This window comes from Haliaeetus albicilla, chromosome 9 (assembly GCF_947461875.1).
Source record: "Haliaeetus albicilla chromosome 9, bHalAlb1.1, whole genome shotgun sequence".
In the NCBI taxonomy this organism is placed as follows: domain Eukaryota; kingdom Metazoa; phylum Chordata; class Aves; order Accipitriformes; family Accipitridae; genus Haliaeetus; species Haliaeetus albicilla.
This window is the reverse complement of record NC_091491.1, coordinates 5368374-5389848: the sequence shown is the minus strand read 5'-3', so window position 1 is coordinate 5389848 and position 21475 is coordinate 5368374. Positions and strand designations below refer to the sequence as shown.

Genomic DNA, 21475 nt, shown 5'->3' with positions numbered 1-21475 from the left:
GTTGAGATCTTTCACTTGATGATGTAATGCCAGACTGAAGAGGCCTGTTAAAAATCAAATGTGGACAAGACTTGTTAGTTTAGCTGGAGATATTTATCAACAGTATCCTGCCTACTGATGAACAGTGAACACTTAATGCAGTCATAGCTCCTTTTCATGTGTTCTCCTCATATATATTAAATTAATTCACTGGAAAGAATGAAGCAGGCCTAGAGCATCCAGTCTTCCTCCAGTTGGGGATGCAGATGTAATTAGAAAGAATACAGCTTTGGCAAACTGCTGGTATGCTACAAAATTTGGCTTCCCAGGATGGAACTTGTTCTGAGAGTAGTGTCAGATCAGTGGTGTCAGTACAGGTATAACTCACAATTGTAGCAATTTCTTTAAAATGACCATCAGTGTTCACACATGGTGTATGTTGGATAATGCCCTTATGTTCCATATATGTGTGCTGTAATATAGAACAGAGCACAAAATAACCTACACTCTATCGGCAGAGCAACCTTTAATGGTATGATTCTATGCTGACCTTTAACAGCATTTAGTAAACGAGTCTTGAAGGATAATCACTCTCAAATCAAATCTGAGCTTGGGAAAAAAAGCACTTTTCTCTTTATATTTTAAATTACCAAATGTTTAGTATTAAAATACAGCAGACCACTCTGTGCAACAGAAGACCTACCACAATACACAATATATTCTAATAAAAAGGCAGCGTTCCTATGCTTGACCAGTCACTGTCACAACAACGCTATGTGCTTCTCAAAGCATCACCATTTTCCAGGGTGGAACTATCGGACTCGGGGGGAGCTCCACTGATGCGATGATCTTCTGTTCAGTCTTGTAGCAACACCAGTCACGGTTTCGACTTGGGCTTTTGGAGTTACCTCTCTTCTTTGTTTCAGGTGTACCTCAAGCGGCGGTGTGGCAGCAGGGCTCAGCTCCAGCCGAGTACTTGTACCACTGGGTAGACACCTGCCTGTCACTAGCAGAGATCACAAGGAGCCTACACAGTAAAACCACCCCATCTTTAGCCCCTTTTGGCACCCAGTTCCAGTGTACCTCCAATTAAATCTCTTAATTCCTCATCCAACCTTAGCGATTCTGGTATTTGACGTATTTTATTAAATTAACTGTTGCTTTTTTATTTTTTTATGCATAGCTACTAAGTATTTGTTGTTAAGATGTTAGGAAGTCTGTTAGGGATTATTAAGAAAAAGCAGTAAAAACATTAAAGGAAACAATTTTGCTAGTATAATACTATACACTATGCTAGTATAATACTATATATATTTTGCTACACTTTAAAAAGCTTGATTAATGTTTTGGTTTTTTTAATTAATTCTGATGAGAGAGAGGCAGGGACGAGTTTATGACTACCAAGCTGCAATGTTCATGAATGATACAGCAAAAATTTTCAAGATTCAGTCTCCTTAAATTACTTTTTAGGAGTAATTTTAACTACAGGTTGTTAATCAGCATTTTGTCAAGTTCTTCTAAACGTGTTGTGGAAAAGCCCTACATTTTAATATAGGACAAAAAAAAAAAGCTTTCTTATTGGTATAAAGCTTGAGATTACAGCCAACTGCACCGTCTGCAGCAAGATTTCATCTTTCCAATAAGGTTTCTTTTAGCAGAATCACTTTTTTAATAAAATTCTGGGAAATTAAACTCTTCTTTCTTTCTTTAGTCGGCAACAAGCGACACCTCCAGGTAGGTGACGACTGGCGGGGGCACGGTGGCTTCTCCCCCCCCCCGCGGAGGAGCGGCGGCCACCGGCTGCCGCAGGGAGGTCGCCTCAGGGGCCTTTCCCGCCTCAGGGGCCTTTCCCGCCGCCGGCCCCACGCGGGCCCTCGTGCCCGGCCGCGGGCAGCAGCGGCCACTGCTGTGAGGAGCTGCCGGCGCCCTCGGCTCGGCTCGGCTCCCCTCCCCTCAGGGCGACGCGGGCCGCCCGCAACAGCCCTTCGTCTATCGGCACTTTCGCCACTCGGCAATGAGCCGTTAAAAAAACTCGTCCCCCGCCTCCGGCCCTCTCCGCCCGCTCTCTGCTTCCCTTCCGGAACGGGACCGCGGCGCGGTGCTGCGGCGGGAGCCTCCGGGGCTGGCGGGGAAGGGCGGCGTTTCGGCCGTGAGGAATCTGCGGCCGCGGAACGGCAGGCGGCTCTACTTGGCGGCGGCGAGGGCAGCGGCCGGGACAAGATGGCGGCGTTGAGCAAGCAGTGAGTGACGGTGGAGCTGGGGCTGCGGGGCCCCGCCGCGCCGCCGGCGGGCTCCTCGGGGCGGAGGGTCCGAGCGGGCCCTGCTCCGCGGGGCAGCGGCTGGGGGGGAACCTTGGGGCCGCCGCTGAGGGCGAGCGCAGGCGAGGCCCTGCCTCGGGCCGGAGCGAGCTCTGACAGAACCCCCGGGCCGGGCTGGACCGGGCCGGGCCGCAGGAGCGGGGCTCGCTCGTCCCCGCCAGCGCATGTCTACCGCGTAGCCTTGTCGTGTTGGCCTCAACTTAAAACTGTGTTTGTTAAAAAAAAAACAAACCACAACAACAAAACAACAAACAGTGGGAAGGTACCGGCGGCTGCTGCGGTGTTGCCGGGGGATAGTTTTCCCTCTTGGGAAGTAGATTCCCCTCAGGATTCCCAGACAACCCGCTGCGCAGCTGCCGCTTCCCAGCCACCCCCTGAGCACCGGCCTGACGTGGCCGAGGTGCTGCGGTTTGCTTCTCGGCTCCCCGCAGCCGGGTCCGTGGGAGCTGTTGGGGAGCGTGTTCGGAGCACACGGAAGCAACTCGTTCGTCACAATGATGATGTAGTACCTACGGCATCGTGGAGTTCTCCAGCTCCACAGTGCAGGCTGTGACGAACTATTTACTCAGTGATGGACTTGGGGAAAGGCAGGTGGGGGAGAAATTCCTGATTTAGGGATTGCTCGTTACCGAAAATTTAGGAAGTGTTCCTGAGCACACAGGTTGGCTGTGTCAGCAGAAGAGTTCTGCATGTGTAGTTAATCAATCTCTGCATGACATAAGCTGAGTGTAAATCCTGTCTTTTCCTGTAGCTGTGTCTGTGGATTAGTGGTTTATGTTGCCAAGCAAAATAGGTGAACTTCTTATGGCACCAGCAAACATAGTTATGGAATAGTGTCCAGTGTAGACTAAGACTAACTCTCTGCAGGTTAAACAGTAGTAATTTTTTACTTCTCCAAGGGAGAACAAAAAAATAACTTGGAGAATTCTGGACAAGAGGGATTTGTGGCCTAATTTAGGAAGATCATTGCGTACAGAAACTTTGCATGGAAAAAGCAATAGCTGTGGGAGAAGCTGGCAAGCATGTGGCAAGGCTAAGCGCACTGCTGCAAATGCTGCTCAAATCCATATTTGATACATTATGGTGATGCTGATAGTTTGTTTTTAAAATTGTGAATGGTAGATTTTTGTTTTGGAACGTGCTATGTGTTTTGTTGTAAGTAATGTTAAAGGTAACTTTTAATTTTTTTCCTAGATATGGGCTCATTATGCCAAAAAAATTACCACAGAAAAATCTGGTTTCGAAGAAACTCTCAGTGTTTGCAGATGACTCTGATGAAGAGGTCAGTTCAACAGTTTTCTTCTGAAATTTGCCCCATATTCCGCAAATTATTTGTTTGCAACCCTTAATGTCTGCATCAGGTTATGGCAGTGTCTGTAAGATATGTGTCATCATTTTGGAATTGGGCATGAAATATGATCTGTTTTCTTTATTGCAAGTTACATGGAAGTGATGACTTGATTGTTAGTTACTTTTTGTTAACTCTTCCAAAAGTTCATCACATGTGGCAGCCTGTTTGCAAGAGTTAACAGTATCTAGCTTGTAAAGAAGTTTGTGGGCTATCACTGGTAAAGATGTCTGCAGATAGAAAGACAGCAGTAATCAACAGACATTTCTTAGATATTAACTTTAAAGTGTAGTTGTTAAGTGTATTTTATCCTTTAGCTCATTCCACCCAAATTCGATGTAATTAATCTATGGTGTTCAGACTCACTGTAAACAAAAGCAAAGCTGTACAACCCAAAAGTTCTAAAGAAAAAAAATAAAGGCAAGTAATGAGAATTACTTGTAGTTCTGGAAGTACTCACAATACTTGTAATACTAGATTGAACAATACACAACGTTTCTGTGATCACAGAGTTTGTTGATACTCCATGATGTATAACTACATTGCATGATGTTGACAGTGTTCTTTTCTACAGGCTCCTTTAATTATCTTTTTTTTTAAGTATTACCTTCAAAATACTGGCTTTCTACCTGCCCCAGTAGAGGGTGCTGTACACTGTAAAAATTACACTTCTGGATGTACTGCTATGAGTATGGGGAGCATTCAAGAACTGGTGTGGTATATAGGCTGGTTTGGATACCTTACAGAAACCCAACTTTTAAAACAGAATTTTTGAAGGATTTAAAGCCAGTAGCTTCATAGTTCACAGGTAAAGAATAGAAATCAGAATTGTGGAGATGAACTCTCCACATGGGTGGACCTTTCTGGACATGATGTTGCAATTTACTGGTTTTTATCAATCTGGAATTACTTGTGATAATTTAATCGTAATGTCATTTATGTGCATAATTAGCTTTTTTCCACAAAATCCAGAAAATAAACTTTACATATACCTGTTGTTTAGAAATTTAACATTTAAGAAGTTGGAGTTTAGAGTCAGTTGAAATTAAGAAAGAGAACCTGTGTTACAAAAATGTTCTTACTGTTCTAGAGCTTCATTCAATGCTCTTTCTTTTGTGTGGTTGAAAAAACAATGCTAATAAAGCATCAATTAATCTTTGTCAGGTTTTGACTCCTATTATCAAAACATTTCTTTTAAAAAAATTTTTTTTTTTTTATAATAAACTAGCAGTTGTTATTTTTATGTCACAGAAAGCTTGAATCTAGCAATTCCAAGCCTCTGTGTGCCTGGTTCCATTACAGAATCCAGAATGCTGCTTTTGAAGGTGTCTGAGCAACCTTTATATGGGGCATGAAAGGGCCAAGGGCCTTCCTAGTAACATCCACTCAACTCTCAACATGAAACTGCCTCAGTGCATCTTATAGGACTTAGAGGAAACAGAGATGACAGGAACATGTCTTAAATCCCATCTCTTTCCTCACTTAGCTGCTGTCCTCAGTGCTATCAGGAGGTACATCCTTCCACTTGAGCTCATACCTAGCACCGTGGCTCTAAAGAGAGGCTTTCCTTTAAATACAGCTAATGGAGATGACAGCACATCTGCTGTCCTTAATGTCAGCAGCACTTCCTTGTCAGTTTGGGATTTGGTGCCTTTCTCTACATTAAGGGAGTGACCCCACATTTTCCAGATCCAAAGAATGAGCTTGATTTAATCTATTGCCATTAAACATTACACGGTAGGACTGGGAACCTTCCTGACTGTTGGGGCTATCTTGCATTTTTTCGCTTCTCCATTTTCTCTTAATATCTAAACATTAAAGCAAAATAATGAATGCTAATAATTATAATAATGTATGCTGCTGTCTACTAACTTTTAGTGTAACGGATCAAGTATCCTCCCTTTCAGAAAGGCTGACAGATTCCCTACCAGAGTCTGTTTATAAAGACTCTTAAAAGTTGTCATGCTCATCAGTATGGTACATACCCGGCAAAAAGTAATAATCTCATAACTGCCTTTATCAAAGCAGATCATTTTTTAAAAAAGCAAAATTACTTTATTAGTTCAATAATAATTTCAGAGCTTTTCAAGATAAGGAGCAGCATTTGGGAGGGGTTTCATTTCCTGTCTGCTACCTTATCAGTCAGAACTACATCTCAAATGTCTGGAGATTATGTATTTTTAACTGAACTCTAATATTTGTGCTGGGAAATCTGCACACCTGACTTGGTCTGTGGTTATATATTAGATACCAAACTTTTGCTCCCTTTTTTTTTTAATGTTACTGTGCATATTTCATTAAGATTTTGCCTGTACCCTTGCTGAAGGAATTTGAAAGGGTTTTTTGCTGTGGCTAAGTACATTAATGAATGTTAGTTGCTGAGGAAGATGATCTTTGGGTTAGTTCATAAGAAATAGAACATCTGGGATGGAAATTTTCTTGAAATACAATGTTGACTGGGAAAAAGTAAACCAGGTGACTATAGGTACTTCTAGCCAACATAGTTGTGAATTATTTGCCTTCATAATGAGGAGTTGTTGCTGTTTTAAAAAACTGGAGGGAAGGTTGTTGCCCCTAGGAAAGCCTGTTGTAGCGAGTAGATGCTACCTCAACAAACTATGAGATGTTAGAAATAAATTTCCATTCTGGCTTACTGTTATTTGTGATGTATCCAATCCATTTTCTCCAAAAATATTACTCCCTTACTCATGCACTGCATTTTCAGAGAGGTGGCTTGTCAGCATTCCCAGTGTACTCTTCCACGTTCTGTTTTAACTTTGGAATTTAGTTGAGAATATCTCTGTGCCACAGCAGATAAAATTCCTGTTTCTTGATTGTGTCAGAATTGCCCAACATACATTCCTGTACCTTACTAGCCTTTCAAAACTGGTTTGTTGCTACAGGATGTAAAGTATTGCTGAAAAAATAACTGTATATAGACCACAGTAGGTGCTAAATTCAGGAGAGAGATTGTGGAGTCAGTGCAGATAGTTCTGTGAATGTACCAGCTTGATTTGGTGGGTTTTTTTAGTGACCATCTAAAAGATAAATGGAGTGTTTAAGCTGGCGCAAAGGAAGAAACTGAAAACAAGCAGAAGACTATATCCGGTTGTAGACTCAGATTTTTGGTTTTGCTTACAGATCCTTCCATTCACTTTGCAACTTTGCAAAGGATACAGTATGACTAAAAAAAAGATTAACGAAGTAAGGAGTATTGATGATGATCAGAGTTGATGCAACAGTTTTCAGGCAAAATAAGACTAAGTAGACTAAAAAGGCTCTTAGAAAAGAGATTATTGAGGAGAAGGAGGTGGAGAGGAATAACTCAAGAGGATGTACGTAAAATCAAGAATGATTCAGAGAAAGTAAAGTGATTTTGCCATTTCTCACAATATGAGCAGTAGAGTATATTATGGAATTACCAAGTGACTGGTTTAAGCTAAACAAAAGGAAGTTGGGGTTTTTCTCCGCACAATGTGTAATTAAGTTGTGGAACTCATTGCCACAGGATATTGTGGCATGGCCAAAAATATAAATGGATTCAGAAATGGATTAGTCAAATTAAGGGGTGCTCTTGGTGTCCAACAGTGGTCCAGGTGCATCCTCCAGTTCAGGAAGTCCCTAACCTCTTCATTTCTGGAAGCTAGGAGGGAATGCCGAGGAAAGCTAATTCTGTACGTGACTTGTTTTTCATGTTCTTTCTCTTAATCGTCTGCTAGTAGCCATGACTTATACAGTGTATGAATTGAGATTAATCTGTTACCTGATGGTTTTTTGGTGTCCCCCGTCCCCGAAGACTTGAGTCTAATGTACATTTAGTGATCATCCATGTGCAGTCTGTAGTTGGATAATATAGGTCTTGATGAGGGCAAGCCTTAACAATTCACTGCTAAATACATAACCTGAGAGTGTAAGTAGCTTATCTTAAGATATTTTGATACCAAAGTGTCGTGAATCCAAAGATGTCTTAGTCTGAGATTCCTTATCTGATGAGAGGAGAATGAAGTGAGCAGAGTCAGATCTTAGCCTTTCAGAGACATAGCCACATAGGTCCACAAACTTGGGGCAAGATCCATAAAAAACATGCAGGTATCTACACTTGAGTTCCCTGAGCTCCCTGTACAGTCAGTAGAGAGGCAGGTACTTCTGACACACAACTTATCTTGTCTAAAGTAGATGGCTAAAATCAGTGAGATGAATTTTGCTCTGAAAGTGTCTATTTCTCAGTCTTTTAACAATAAAGTGCTTTTGGACTGGCTAGCTCAGTATAAGTGTAAGCTTTGCTTTTTGTGAACTGGCTGAGTATCTGTGCTTTCACTTGCAAATAGAGCTCCAAATTATCCTGCTGTTGCTGTTTGGTCAAATATTTTTCTGCGCATCCAGTTAAAACTAGATGGTTGTAGTGAGAGATTAAAATCAAACTGCATATAATCTGCTTGATGTCACCGAAGCATTTAATTTCCCTTTAAAATGTATTTCACTTTAAACAAAGGTAATTTATTTTATGTGTCTACTGTAAAGCAGCATGTAGAGAATTCAAAAGGGCAATGTTAAAGGGCAAAGCCCCCTCATGGGTCTTTCATAGCAGGTTATATTAGAGCAGAAACATCTTCTGGCTTTAAAAAAGGAATGGATTGATGTCTTATATTGTCTATCAGTAAGTACCATGCCGGGGGTTTTGGTAGCAACCACAAATGCTTTTCCTTAGGAGGCAGGCTGTGCAGCTAATATGAGATATTCCATTAAGAATAGCTATTATGTTAGAATTTGTTGGTCTCGTACTTCTTGTGGCAGTCAGTGGGGAACACCAAGTCAGGCATCTCGCATAGACTTTGAGAACATCTTTTGAAATAGTTGTGATGTTTTTTACAAGACATTCTCAGCTTCAGATTTAAGGTTGTAACTTCCTAGAAACCAGCTTCAACACTGAAAATTATACTAGTCACAGACTAAGACTTGTTTTCTGAGACTATGCTTAAATGGTACTGCACCCTCTGCTCCAGAAATGGTCATTTACAGCAGTAGTTTAGGAGGAATTACTTCTAAAAACCCAATGACAGCAACTGGCTTTTTTTCCCCCAAGGACAAATGAGTAGCAACTCATAAGGATACATAGAGCCTGAGTATTCTTTAAACTAGGCACATTCAGTTAAATCATTTGCTATCCTCCTTTTGGTTTGGTTTTCTAAAAAAAGCTTTATAGGATTCATTGTCTGACATTTGCCCTTAGTAAGTTTCTGAATGTACTGGCCAATTTCAGTGAATTTGCCAAGACTAGATGTGTCTGGCTGCAAAACAAAGACCCGGTTAGTACCCCGATGAGGAGAAAGACTGGAAGCTGGGGGCTGGCTGCCTAGTCTAGGTGAGACAGGAGGAAGCAGGAGATGCAGAAGGGAACAAAGGAACTGCAGTTGGGACCTGAGATGTGGGAAGACGGGCATTGAGGTGGGAAGGCAGAGAAGACAAATTTGTAAGAGAATGAAATTTTGGTTGTCTCATTTGTGGAATTGCCTTTTTAGGTATTTGCATTTGAACTTTGAATTGAGCTTTTTGTATAAAGCTGTAAATGGTTTGCATGCTCTATCATGAGTTGAACATAGCTGAGACAAACCAAAAACATTGGTCGGTAGTTTGAACGTCTGTTCTCCTTTGGTTGTGTAGGAGCAATGTAAAGAAGGCATTTTAAGAAGTAACTTAGAAGGGGTGTGTGCCTGCAGGATAAAAATAAGGAGGTAGCTTAAGCACTTAAGAACCTGAAAGAAGCTTATAGATACCTGAAGGAGATAAGAAATCAGAGAGAGCAATGAGAAATGTTAGTAGATTGGGGTGATTTTTTTTTTTAAATTTTTTACATTTTCAGTTGTGTACAAGCTATCTTTCATGGTCTCCTAGGAGTGGTAGACTGGAGAGTCTCATTTCTGATAGTTTCTTGATTTGCATGGATTCTGTGTCATTTCACAGGATAGGGTTAAAACATTTTCTCCTTCCAGAAAATATTAAACTATAAGCTTTGTGCTTCAGAAGAATAGCTTGACTGCAGGGAAAGTATGAGACAGATTGCTGAGCTTATAGGGCCTTTAATAAATGGGCAGTTGATAAGTAAAAACAATACAAAAGAACGGGAAGTTCTCATCTATCAGAGCTCATAGCATGGCAGGAAATTGTCAACCATAAACTATTAGGGAAGGTGTTTGTTTTTTGTAAACTTACTGCCACTCTAGACAAACAAATCGCAGGTGGACTTCTTTACAATTATATGTACAATAATGAGGATTATATATTACATTTTTTTAATGCAATCTTTGTAGATCAACGTGTTTGTTTCATGTAGGTAGACAAGGAAAACATTCTAAGCAGAGTTTCATATATTTTGGTGGAATAAAGCTTATTCTGTAAATATAACTGGAGAATCTGTTTTGTCTTCTACTGAGCCCTTGCTTTCTGGCATAATGCATGGGAGATTCCTTACTGTTCAGGTACCTTTCTGTGAAACCAGTGGAAGAGTGTCTGGTAAAGGAATCCTTCAGTGATGACCCTTAATATGTCAAGCAGAGGACCATCTTCTTCCCCAAGAGCCAGGAGGAAGTGTAGGTCTTCTGTGTAATGCTGGCATGTGCTCCACTGTCAATTTAAAATAGTTGTTTGCATTAAGAAATGTATACTGACTCATTTATAGCATTTTTTTAGAAGAAAGCATATGACATAAAGATCAAGTGCAGTATTTTAAGTATTTCTCAACATCAGCTCATGAACCCTGAAAGCCAGAGGTAAATACTAGATTAATGAAGCCAGGATTCTTGTAGGTTGTTTTAAACCAAATAATCCACTATCTACTTCCCCCAGTCAACCAGCCAGCCAGCTACATAAATAAATAAAAGGCTATATCCAATTCTAGTCCAGATAATCAGCAAGCTGCAGTATACAGGGTGTAGTCCCTGATACCAGAGTGGACTCTCCGCGTGTGCTGCTAATATCTGCCAAGCTCAGCTTCCTAAAGCCTGAAGCGTGGTCTGCTTCCTTACCTGGTTATCTGCAACTGAGTAAGAGAGAGAGGCTGCTTTCTAGTGATGAGCATAACTGAATCAGTGCAGGGTTTTTCTTCCATGGAAGCGCACATCAGGGTTTCCCTTTATTACTGTAGTTTAACCACAAGGTTTAATTTTGAAATCAGAGCTGGATTTTATCTAAGTCTGCATGTAGCAATTAAAGCACCAGAAAAAGTTGGAATATGTGCCCTTTCAAGTTCCAATTTTTGTGTGTAAGTCCCTCACTTGGAGTGGGCTAGGAAGGAATATTTTGAATATTCTGTGTCTCAGTTTTTTCTGATTGTAGTATTACTTAACAAAAGTAAGTACTGGCATGTTTATAGGAAGTGAGCAAAGGTCTGAGTATCTAGAATTCAGTGGATGCTATGTTGTGATACCATATGTACTTCTCTGAATATTGACAGTGTTGTCTTAGCACCTTCTCTTGCTGTGTTTGGAATGACTTGGTACTCCTCTGAGATACTACCTTTCTGGCTTTTTTTAAAAGCTGCACAGAAGCTTGCAAGTCTTTTTATTATTTGTGGTTTGCATAGCAGAAAAAAGTCCCTTAGAAGTGATCCCTGTATGTACCTGTTAGTCCCATATGACTTGTGAACTCACTAACAATCTTAACCATCCTTGCTGGGTGGCAGCGGTCCCTCCCGAAGATACTGCGGTCCTGTGATCTTCATGAAAAGTGGCAGCTGCTTAAAGGCACAGCCATAGATGAGAATTTGTGATTTTAATCTTTCTCAGTGTTAGAGGAGGAACTGTTCACTGACTGCTCAGCACAGGGCTAGCTTTTGGTCACACACAGTGTTGCCCACTTGCGAAATCCAGCAGGCAGGGTGTCTGAGGAAGTGGTAAAGGAAATAAAGAGACAGAGGTTGCAAAGTCCCATATAATGAAACTCCATTAATTCTCCTGTTCGTGGCACAACTTGTTCCCTGTTTCTGAAATTAACCAGTGAAAAAATATTTGGGCTGTTTGCAGTCCGTCATGTAGAAAATTGTGGAAAAGCACTTGGTTTTTTTCCTTGTTGACACATCTGTTAAAATTTTAATAGCATAAGAAAGAGGGGACACGACAAGTTATTATTTTATTTTAAACATCAAATGTATTCAAAAGCCTTCTTGTTCAGGGGATCTGTTTGAATTTACATGGTGCTAATTCTGTTTGATTTCAGAAGATCCTAGTCCCTGCTGCCAAGCTCCCTGCTAATTGGTTACCATTTTAAAATTTTGTTAAGAGCTGATTACACAATCTCTTTGTCCTTTTAAAATGTGATACAGAGCATGTATTAGTCAAAGTTACAAAACTTGGGAAGCTGCCAAAATGCAAAAGGATTTTTCCTTCCTATTTCTGCTTTTTAAGATCAAGAGATACTTAATGACATAAACAAGCATACGAGTCCTGTCATTTATAGTGAATCTGTTTAATAAACAGTATTATCTATTGGATGAGAAAAGGTAGATAGGCAGTTTAGTTCAACACTAATTAAAAGACAAAACCAAGTAAGATGCAAAGGTTTTTTTAAAAGACAATATGATTAGAAAATGTGTTTTCAGTAGTGGATATGTTTTTTCTTAGGGAAGTTCAGTACTGCTGGTTTTTAGCGTATTAATCTTGAAAAATGAAACATTAACATTTGAAGTACGTGCTGTTCAAATCAGCAGTATTCTTATTTCTAAAAATAGATAACTAATGATAGAGATCAAACTTGAAATCAAGTGCCATATCCATTTGGATATTTGTCTTTTATTATAAATACAGTTTTTTCATGTGATTGTCAGTAAGAATGTCTGCTCGTGACTTCTACATGTCTGATGACATTTACATGCTGGAAGAAGAGTATGTATATTCTGAATAGCACCTATCTATTTCACAGACTATTAGAAATACAATTTAAAAAGTCATTGAGAACATTTATCCTTCTTTATTCACAAACATAGAATTCCTAAGAACATTAAAACATTTTTGATATATAAATTGGTAGGAAGGTATCATTCCAATTTATTTTGATTTGGGGGGTTTGTGTTCTGTGTTTTCCTTTTTTCTTGTTGTTTTTTTTAATGGCAAAACCTGAAAGAATTGTAGTGTTCAGGAGTGAAGAGATGTATTAGAAGTATCCTTCTTTTAGGAATTTGTTTCAGTACTGGCTTTAGCTGTCCTTTGCTAGATGTTTTGCCTGCTGATGTGCTAGCTTCTTGCACCAACAGACTGACCCTTGCCATAGTAGACGGGTATGTCTTTTCTGCCCGTTTTATGGCAGTGGCTGGAGGAAGGCATTGCAACTAAACAGTTTTCACAGACCTATGTCTCTGTGCATTTCTTGAACAGAGATTACTTGTTTTGTGAAATGGCATGAAATTTTGTGCAGCTTTTGAGGTACACATGTCATTGAAATACTGTTCTTAAGCTCATCACCATTTTCATTAAAAAAAATATATACACATATATATGTTGAGGTTCTGCAATAATGTGTTCATTGAAAAGGCTGATTCATTGTATGCTTGTGAATGAACTTTCAGTTTTTCTTACAGAAAAATACTGTTGAAGTGAGAGACTGACTTATGTAATGGGACTATTATATAATTGTTCATTAGAATGGTAGAAAAATAATATGAGCTGTGTCAATGTAATTAATTTTATTTCTGCAATGTTTCCTTCTTTTAGCCATCTGTTGGTGAAAGTCTTCAGAAAGAAGCATTGAAAAAACAAGCAATGAAACAGGTAAGATGCAGTGGGGACTCTTCAGGCCCATAGCAGATTAAGAAATTACTGCATCCATTCCCTTTTATTAAATAATTGCAGAAACATAATTGTGCAACTTCAGAGTTAGAGTTACCCTTTTAAAAAATGCCATATAATTTTATGGTCTTTGTGCATTGCTCTTTGCAGCACAAGACTTTCTTTAAAAATCGACTTGAAATTCTCAGAACCATTCCTCTAGCAATGATTTTGTTTCGCTTTTCTGGGCAAGATTGCTCTTTTTGAAATTCTCCTGGCTATGGTCAGAGTAGCTGAAGAGCTGCCTGATGAAAGCTGCGTGAGTGAGGTTTAACACAGAGCTGGTCATAACTTAAAACACAACAAAATTTCTGTTTACTCAATGCAAGCACTTAAATATGTAAGATGTCACAGTTTGTTTTGTGGCATAGAATGCATTGATGTTTTTAGAATTTCTCAGTTTGTTTCATTTTTAGAATGTAATGTTACAAAGTATTGGGGTTTTAAATATTTAAATATATACCAACAGTGAGCCTTTTACTGTAATCAAGGAATAAATTGTGCGGAAGAAACACAAATTTTACATTTTAAAAAGTTCCAGACCAATACAAGACATAGCTAGAAGAAAAAGCTATTTATGCGTCATACATTTAACACTTTTTTTTTTTTTTTTTTGATGGAGGCAATATGTGCTTGAGAGAAACTTTTATGGGTGCTGTTCGGCATTCCTCTTCTGTTGTCAGGAGATCTGATCTAAGGGCTCCCCTAGTAGTTGTTTTTTTCTGATAGGGCTTTTAAAAACTGAACGGTTTCACAGTTCTTACTTCCAACTTGACTGTAAAAACAAAAGGTAGAACTGTGACATATGGAATCGTATCCTGAATTACATTGGTACATATTTGTTATTTGGAGCTTTAGGGAAGGGAGATAAACTATAGATGAAAACAGACAGTAAAATTAGTTGAAATGGTGTTTATGAAAAAAATTAATTACATTATTTGAAGGAACAGTTTGGTCATTAAGAAGTTTCCAGTGTTGTTTTGACTGTTGTGCTTTACTTCGTGTATTTCCTATAACTGCAAATACGGGTGATGATTTGATTGTTTGTCTTCTCAATCCTGGTAAACACGTCAAGAACTTTGTAGATTAGGCTGTTTTTAATTTACACACAGTGTTCCAATGGATAGGTTTATACTATAGATCTGTTTAAATTACAATATAGGAATAAAATTTTGGAAAATAGTACAAATTTCATGCTTCATTTTTTGGTATCTTTTCTTCTCTTCCCCCTTTTTTTTCTTTTAGACTAAATTGGAGATTCAGAAGGCTTTGGAGGAAGATGCTACAGTGTATGAATATGACAGTATTTATGATGAAATGCAGCAGAAGAAGAAAGAAAGTAATGCCAGAGTGTTATCTGGAAAAGATGACAAAAAGGTCGATACCTGAAAATGTATGCTGTCTGTCTTATCTCTGTATGTTTGGAATAACTATGATTGATTAACTTTTAAGCTTTGCCAAATGCATTTTCTCATGGGACATGCAAGTATTGTGCTGAAATCCTGTTATATCAGGTATTAATTTGCAAGACTTTTGGCAAAACTAATATTTCATCAGATACTTCAGAGTCCTGCTCAGTGGTATTCTGGAGGGCGGCAGTCTACAAGTTTCCCACCCAACTTATGATGCACATATAGCTTTCTGTGTATTTCTGAAGAGAATGTTACAATGGGATAACTAGATTAGAGGCAATGGGCCCTGCAACAATACTACTTCTGATAGTAAGGACTCTTTCGTTATTAAGCCAATGAACATAAATCATCCCTCCTCACTCACTAGTGTGCTTACTGGAGGACTGTCAGAAGACTAAAATAATTAACTTTCATTGGTGAAATGTGAGCCAATTTCCACAGCCCAATGCCTTGTTTCAAAGCATTGTTGAATTATCCTGACAAGTGATATTTTCATAGTTACTTACTCTCTTTCATTTGAAAGCTCTTGTCAGGTCATGTGCGTATAAAAGGAAGATTCCCACTCCTTTACAGCAATAGAAAGGCAAGACTATTACAAAACAGAAGACAGAGGGGTGAGAAATCAAAAAATACTTCATTTCAGTCAGAGCAAAAATCATCCTAGTCAAAAATGGGCTGAATGTTTTGACTGAATACAGCAACCTCTTTTGTTATTGGGAAGCATGACATGTTAGTGATCTAAAAGGGAATGACAGCTTATTTCAGATAGCTATCAAACAGTGTGAGAATATGTTAGACTAGCTTCTGTCAATTTTCTTCCATTACCAACTTTCTGCAACATCTCCATCAATCCCAATTTGTGTTTTCTCAGCCACCTCAATTACCTCTCAGCCTGATACCTTTTTTCCCTTCTATTTTAGCCCAGATATATCCAAAATATCCTCAAAGCAGCTGAAATTAGAAAGAAGGAGCAAGAAAAAAGAATGGAAAGAAAAATTCAGAAAGAGCGTGAAATGGAAGGAGGAGAGTTTGCCCACAAAGAGGCTTTTGTGACTTCAGCCTATAAAAAGAAGCTGCAAGAAAGGGCTGAGGAGGAGGAAAGAGAAAGAAGAGAGGCAGCTCTTGAGGGTGAGATTCACACTGAAATAATTCCCCTTAAAAATAAGTATGGCGTTATACATGATTTACAACATCATCATCTGGTCTCTCAGTGAGGCTTGAGATAATTAAAATCAAAAAGGACCAGATAGCAGATACTGAATCAGATCCAGCTTTGTGTGTTACTTTCCTTTGTACATGTTACTAAAGGAACAGAGGAAGCTCCTCTGTTTGTGTGTCAAGTACTGTTTGGGTTGCTACTTTTAATTTTTGAGGAGCGGTCTGTTGTTGAAGGAAGACTCTAAGACTGGGGTATGATGATGCTTACAATGCTTACTTCAGACATTCTGTACAGTGTCCCAAGAATAGGTGTAAAGAATAGGGTATAGGATCATAAGATGAGTCAGGTTGAAGTGGACCTCTGAAGGTCGTCTGTTCCAGCCTCCTGCTCAAAGTGTGGTCTGCTATGAGGTCAAATCAGGTTGCTTTGAGCTTTTTCTGCTCTGGGCTTGAAAACCTCCAGGCTGGAGACTACAGTCTACCAATTTTGAGTTGTGTCTGATGAGTATTTGTGGCACAGTAAGTCCAACCTTATTTTCTTTCTCTTAGCGTACCTGGATGTGACTAAACAGAAGGATCTCAGTGGATTTTACAGACATCTTTTAAACCAGAGGGTAGGGGAAGAAGAGATGCCTAAATGCAGCTTCCGTGAAGCCAGGTAGGATGCGATTCCAGAAGGCTTTCAGATATAAACCAGCTTCTGGCTGTTTGTGATTCCAGACTCACTGGAACATTGTAACAATTAGAGAGTACTAAAACACTGGTAGGGTAAGTGGATTACTTCATACATCTGATCTACTGAATTGTTTGGAAAATGTCTAATGATCATCAGTGGTATAAACTATAAGACAGAAACAAGCGGGAGAGGGATGCCGTTTAAAAAGTGTCAAGGGAACAGTCATACTTGTAATACTGCTTGGTATTATTCTAACCTACATTTACTTTGGTTTACATAATATTTGGCAATCTGCATTAAGTTACGTATTTTGAATCATGAGGGAGACAAAAGGTAAAATAATGAGCATAGAGATAAGTCATAGGAAATGATGTCGTCATATGAATTTCCTGAAAAGAATGTGAGTCTCTAACTTTGTCCTTATTCCACATTTACAGGTTCATAAAACATAATTGAGTGTTGACGCTGTGGTAAAAGGAAATTAATCAAATATATAGGAAATCCGGTGGGAATATTTAAAAATCTTAATATATGCACATTCCGAAGCAAAGTAATGAGATGAGGCTGAATTATTTATGTAGTTGAGATGGTGAAATTCTGCCCTGTGGATAAATACGGTGAAGGGGATATGTTTCTTATATGCAACAACGGATCATTCAGGTCAAACCTCACTTGAGATAGGCCTTAAACCTGGATGTCACTAGTTAAATGCTTGCTATCACAAAGAAAATGCAGCTTTCATCAAGAGATCTTCTAGATCTGAGGTTGGATTATTAGAAAGTAAATTCTTAGCTTAAATGAAGAATGTGATCACAGTGAAGTTACTCAGCTATCTGAAATAAGGGAATTCTCGATTATGTCTTTAGTATAAGGGTGTGCCACCTTGTTGGAAATAAATAGGGGAAAGTAGTGTAAAAGAAGTAGGAAGTAAGAATTACTGACTCGAAGAAAAGCAGAACAGCTTCCTGAATTTAAGCAGAAAATGGGAAATTTGAGACCACAGTTTTGTCATTTGAGACTTAAAGTATTAGTATACCTATGTGTTTGGAAAAACATCCTGTCTCAGGCTTTCACCAAAGAGAAATACTCTCAGGCTTTCACCAAAGAGAAATACCTGCTTGGTTTCAGTAGTGCTCAGAGATTGCTACTGAAGTAGTTAAATGAATTTTGCATTTTATGGTTTTTCTTTTTATTGATGAAATCTAAGTGAACTCAGTTGCATTTCTTTATAAAAACAGTAGCAGTAGTGGTCAGCCCACTTGGTTGTCCATTTGCTTTAATAGTTCCTTCTTTCAGAGCGTCTTCTGGATGATGTAGTTCTGTACTGTGTAGAGATCATTTGAAATGATGGTTTCTTAATCTTGCAAATTAGGGAAATGTTCCCTTTGTGAATTGTATATAAAATTAATTTGGGGAAAAGAAGTAGTACTGTAGATGGTGCTCCCAGCAAGGCTTTCAAATAAGCTCAGGTGTATTTTTTTAATTTTACTCTTTTCTTACAGTGGTACACTAGGATACAGAGAGAAAATGGCTCAATTTTCAGATCTCAGAATTTGTATCACTTGTCCCTAAAGTGATCCACCTTTGACTTGTCATTTTAATTAATTGGATTGCTAAACAAATTATCAAACTTTTCAACATAATTTTTAGTCATTGTTCATAGACTAACAATGCTTTGAAGTATTCATCAAACATTCAATCTAACTAGATGGTGTGCTGATTCATAAGAATTTACCACTGACTGTTACTGTAGCTGTATGATTAAAAAGAAGAGACATGTGCCTTGTGTGAGTAAACACATATTTCCCTATCAGTCAGAAAAGAATGACAAAGCATAGCCTTTCTGTCTACTGCCCAAATTTGTCCTCCATGGGTCGGCTTTTTGTATTTAAGAATCTATGACTTGTTAAAAGATACTAATTCCTATCTAGCCACAAGAATGAGATCCTCAGAAATACCAGATTAAAAAAATCTACTACTACTAATGGAAGCTATGGTCCTACCTCTCTCAACAAAACATACAACCTGCTGCTTCTCTGGATAATTATTTGATGTGAATAGAGAAATAAACATACAGGAAAAAATGTGTGGCTTGCCAAAAAGCTTACACAGGAATACAAATCTATGTCTTTTTCCTTCGGTGGAGGCTACAGATACTTAACCATAGTCATTCTTTTACATAAATTCAACAGCTCGCATTCACGAATGAAGCAGATACAGATACTTAATAGAAATCCTTTGCGCTGGATTCCTGGAACCTGAGCCACAGATAGATTTGCTTTCTTAGACTTCTCAGGAGCATCTTTTGCTTAAGTACTGACCAGAAGCCAGTTTGTAGAAAAGTCTGAGATTTCAAGCTGTGTAATGTTGTTTTTTTCTTTTTTAACATAAAAAATGTAGGATAAAGGAAGAAAAATCTGACAGTTGTTATGATGAATCCAACCAAAGGAACAAATGCCCATATGAAAGACAACAACTGAAGCCCTCTACTAAGAAAGAAAGTAATCCAGATGCTGATACTGACTTAGGAACTGATAGTAGTGATGATGATAAGAGACATAAAAATAGTAAAGTAAATTTGAAAAAGAAGAAAAGGAGAGAGAGCTCTGTGAGCAGTGAAGAGGAGGCTAAACGTCACGAGAGCCAGAGGTGTTCCAGGTCACCAAGCTCATCCAGTGTGGAGGAAGAGCTGCACACAAAAGCCCATCTTACAAAGAGGGGAGAGAGCAGACCAAGCAGAAGGGGAAATGATGAACAGTACAGGGAAAAAGATTATGAGAGAAGTAAGACCCATGAAAAGGATCACCAAAGGGAAAAGGAAGAGCGACATAGATACGGGGATCACACTAATAAAGATAACTACAGAAGGAGGGAAGAGCAAGACGATAAACAAAGGGGGAAGGAAAGAAGAGAGAGGGAGGGACGTGGCAGAGAATGGAGGAAGGCAAAGGACAGAGAAGAGAAGGGTTCAGAAAAGGAACGAGGGAAAGAAAGAATAAGAAATGGTAAAGATAGATATAATGACAGAGAGAAGGAGAGAGGAGAGAAATGCAGAGAAAAGGAAGATCATGTGAGGGAGAGGAGAGAGAAATGTGGCAGTGATGAAAAGAAATACAGAGAGAGGAGGGAAAGTACTCCTACATCTTCAGAAAAACATGGAGAGACTGATCTGGGAAAAGAGAGAAAGGGAAAAGAAAGAGAGGCGGATGAGAAGGGAAGATCCATCTCTGGAATTTTGTCTGAGCAGAAACGTAAAGCTGGAGAGGAAGGGGAGAAAGAGGAGAAAAAACAAGCCCAGAAACCACCTGAGAGCATGAGCAAATTTGCCAAACGGAGCAATGAAGAGACAGTCATGTCAGCAAGGGACCGCTATTTGGCAAGGCAAATGGCACGTGTCAGTACTAAATCTTACATTGAGAAGGAAGAAGATTAATATCCCTGTGGTGGACAAAAACACTTGGTCTCTCAACCAAGAGGAAAAGCCACTGCTGCACAGACTCTTGTACAGAAGCAAAAGTGTATCCTAGCTATTTATTACTGGCTTTCATTTAAGAAATTGTGTGTGCCATAATAGAAGAACAACTTTTGAAATGGATTAATGGATCCCTTCATACACACACTTAGTCTGTTTATACAGTTGAAATACTAAATTTGGCTGACTCTGGCCTTCAGTACCCTGTCCTTGGTACTTGAAGATTCTGGGACAGACCTAGAAGTTTTAAACAACATAAGGTGAGAATACTTTCCCCTGGCAGCCCCTACTCCTTTCACCAGCTGAAACAGTGAGCTCTGCTGAAACAAAGGTATTCTCAGACCTTAGTGGGAGTCATTGTTGCCCAGTGATGCTCTCAAAAATGAGAAGCAGACAGACCTGTAAAAATGGGGAAAAAAGCAAGAAAAACAGCCTGAATAATAATCTATACGTAGTATGGCGTTTTGTAAGCTAAATGCATATTGATATATGAATTTTGTATTTATGTGTGGGCTTTGGTTTTGGGGACCTGATGTACAGAAACACTTAAATAAACTGTAAGATACATACTGGATCTAATGCATGCGTCTTTTTTAATGCTTGTGTTATTATACTGCATCTTTTTTGTGTGAAATAAGGTATATAAGTCTCTTTTCATGTACTACAGTCATACCTGCTTGTTCTACTGGAGGTAATATTTTAGATTTGTCAGTCTGTCTGTTCAAAGGTCCATAATCAAGAATAAAGTTATCTCTGAACTATAACTTGGTAAGTAGGCTATCTGATAGTGGTTGTAGTTTTTAGAATACATTTTCAATGCTTTTCATAATGGTTTCTTTCGCTTTGTTTTGTAGTAAATTTATCACTTTTATGCTACAGTAAGGTGAACTAATATTAAAAAAAAGATTTTGAGATTGGTGTTTCTCTAATATTTTGTTCGACAGATTTAGTAATGAGACAAAATGTGAGTAAAATTAAATGCCAAGCCTGCCAGTGTACAAAGATTTGAAATGGAATGAGTTTTATATGTAAACTAATCAAGCAACTAAGCACTTAACTCCAAATGTGGATCAGTTTGTTTTTGCTGTTCTGTCTAAACAAATGTAATGTGTATTGGTTCTTCTGTTGGAGTAGAATGAAAGAGTATTTAGCAGTGGGCCAAGGTTCAAACACTGAAGGAAGTCCTCTGCTTTTTGTCAAAGAGGCCTTGTTGGTGTAGTAAACTGGACTAGATATTCTGCTTTTTCTTGGAATTGAGTTTTATCTTTGTTCTTCCTGTAAGAGAGAGGCACAAGAG

The 21475-nt window shown here is 38.9% G+C and overlaps 2 protein-coding genes across 3 annotated transcripts in view; both read left to right on the top strand.

Annotated features, from left to right (window-relative positions):
* Positions 1–1671, top strand: part of EFCAB5 (EF-hand calcium binding domain 5) — a 43044-nt gene extending 41373 nt beyond the window's left edge. The window contains exon 23 of the mRNA XM_069791142.1: positions 906–1671. Within this exon, the coding sequence (XP_069647243.1) occupies positions 906–1072 (167 nt within the window). The 3' untranslated portion in view covers positions 1073–1671. The remainder of the gene's footprint in view (positions 1–905) is intronic.
* Positions 1672–2070: 399 nt separating this feature from the next.
* NSRP1 (nuclear speckle splicing regulatory protein 1) lies at positions 2071–20752 on the top strand. 2 transcript variants are annotated; one of them, XM_069791144.1, is made up of 7 exons: positions 2071–2219; positions 3492–3579; positions 13347–13403; positions 14706–14837; positions 15793–16000; positions 16580–16688; positions 19107–20752. In XM_069791144.1, the coding sequence occupies exons 1-7, from the start codon at positions 2200–2202 to the stop codon at positions 20137–20139; spliced, it is 1647 nt and encodes a 548-aa protein (XP_069647245.1). In that variant the 5' UTR covers positions 2071–2199; the 3' UTR covers positions 20140–20752. The 2 variants fall into 2 exon arrangements, with proteins under 2 accessions (XP_069647245.1, XP_069647246.1); XM_069791145.1 differs by having other exon boundaries at positions 14706–14853.
* Positions 20753–21475: the final 723 nt, after the last annotated feature.

What these genes read in the sequence shown, in the direction of transcription:
- NSRP1 (XM_069791144.1), top strand. Translation starts at nt 2,200, where the DNA reads ATGGCGGCGTTGAGCAAGCA. An exon ending in CAGATGACTCTGATGAAGAG is followed by an intron (nt 3,580 to 13,346) that starts GTCAGTTCAACA and finishes TCCTTCTTTTAG; the next exon opens with CCATCTGTTGGTGAAAGTCT. An exon ending in CTGGAAAAGATGACAAAAAG is followed by an intron (nt 14,838 to 15,792) that starts GTCGATACCTGA and finishes CTTCTATTTTAG; the next exon opens with CCCAGATATATCCAAAATAT.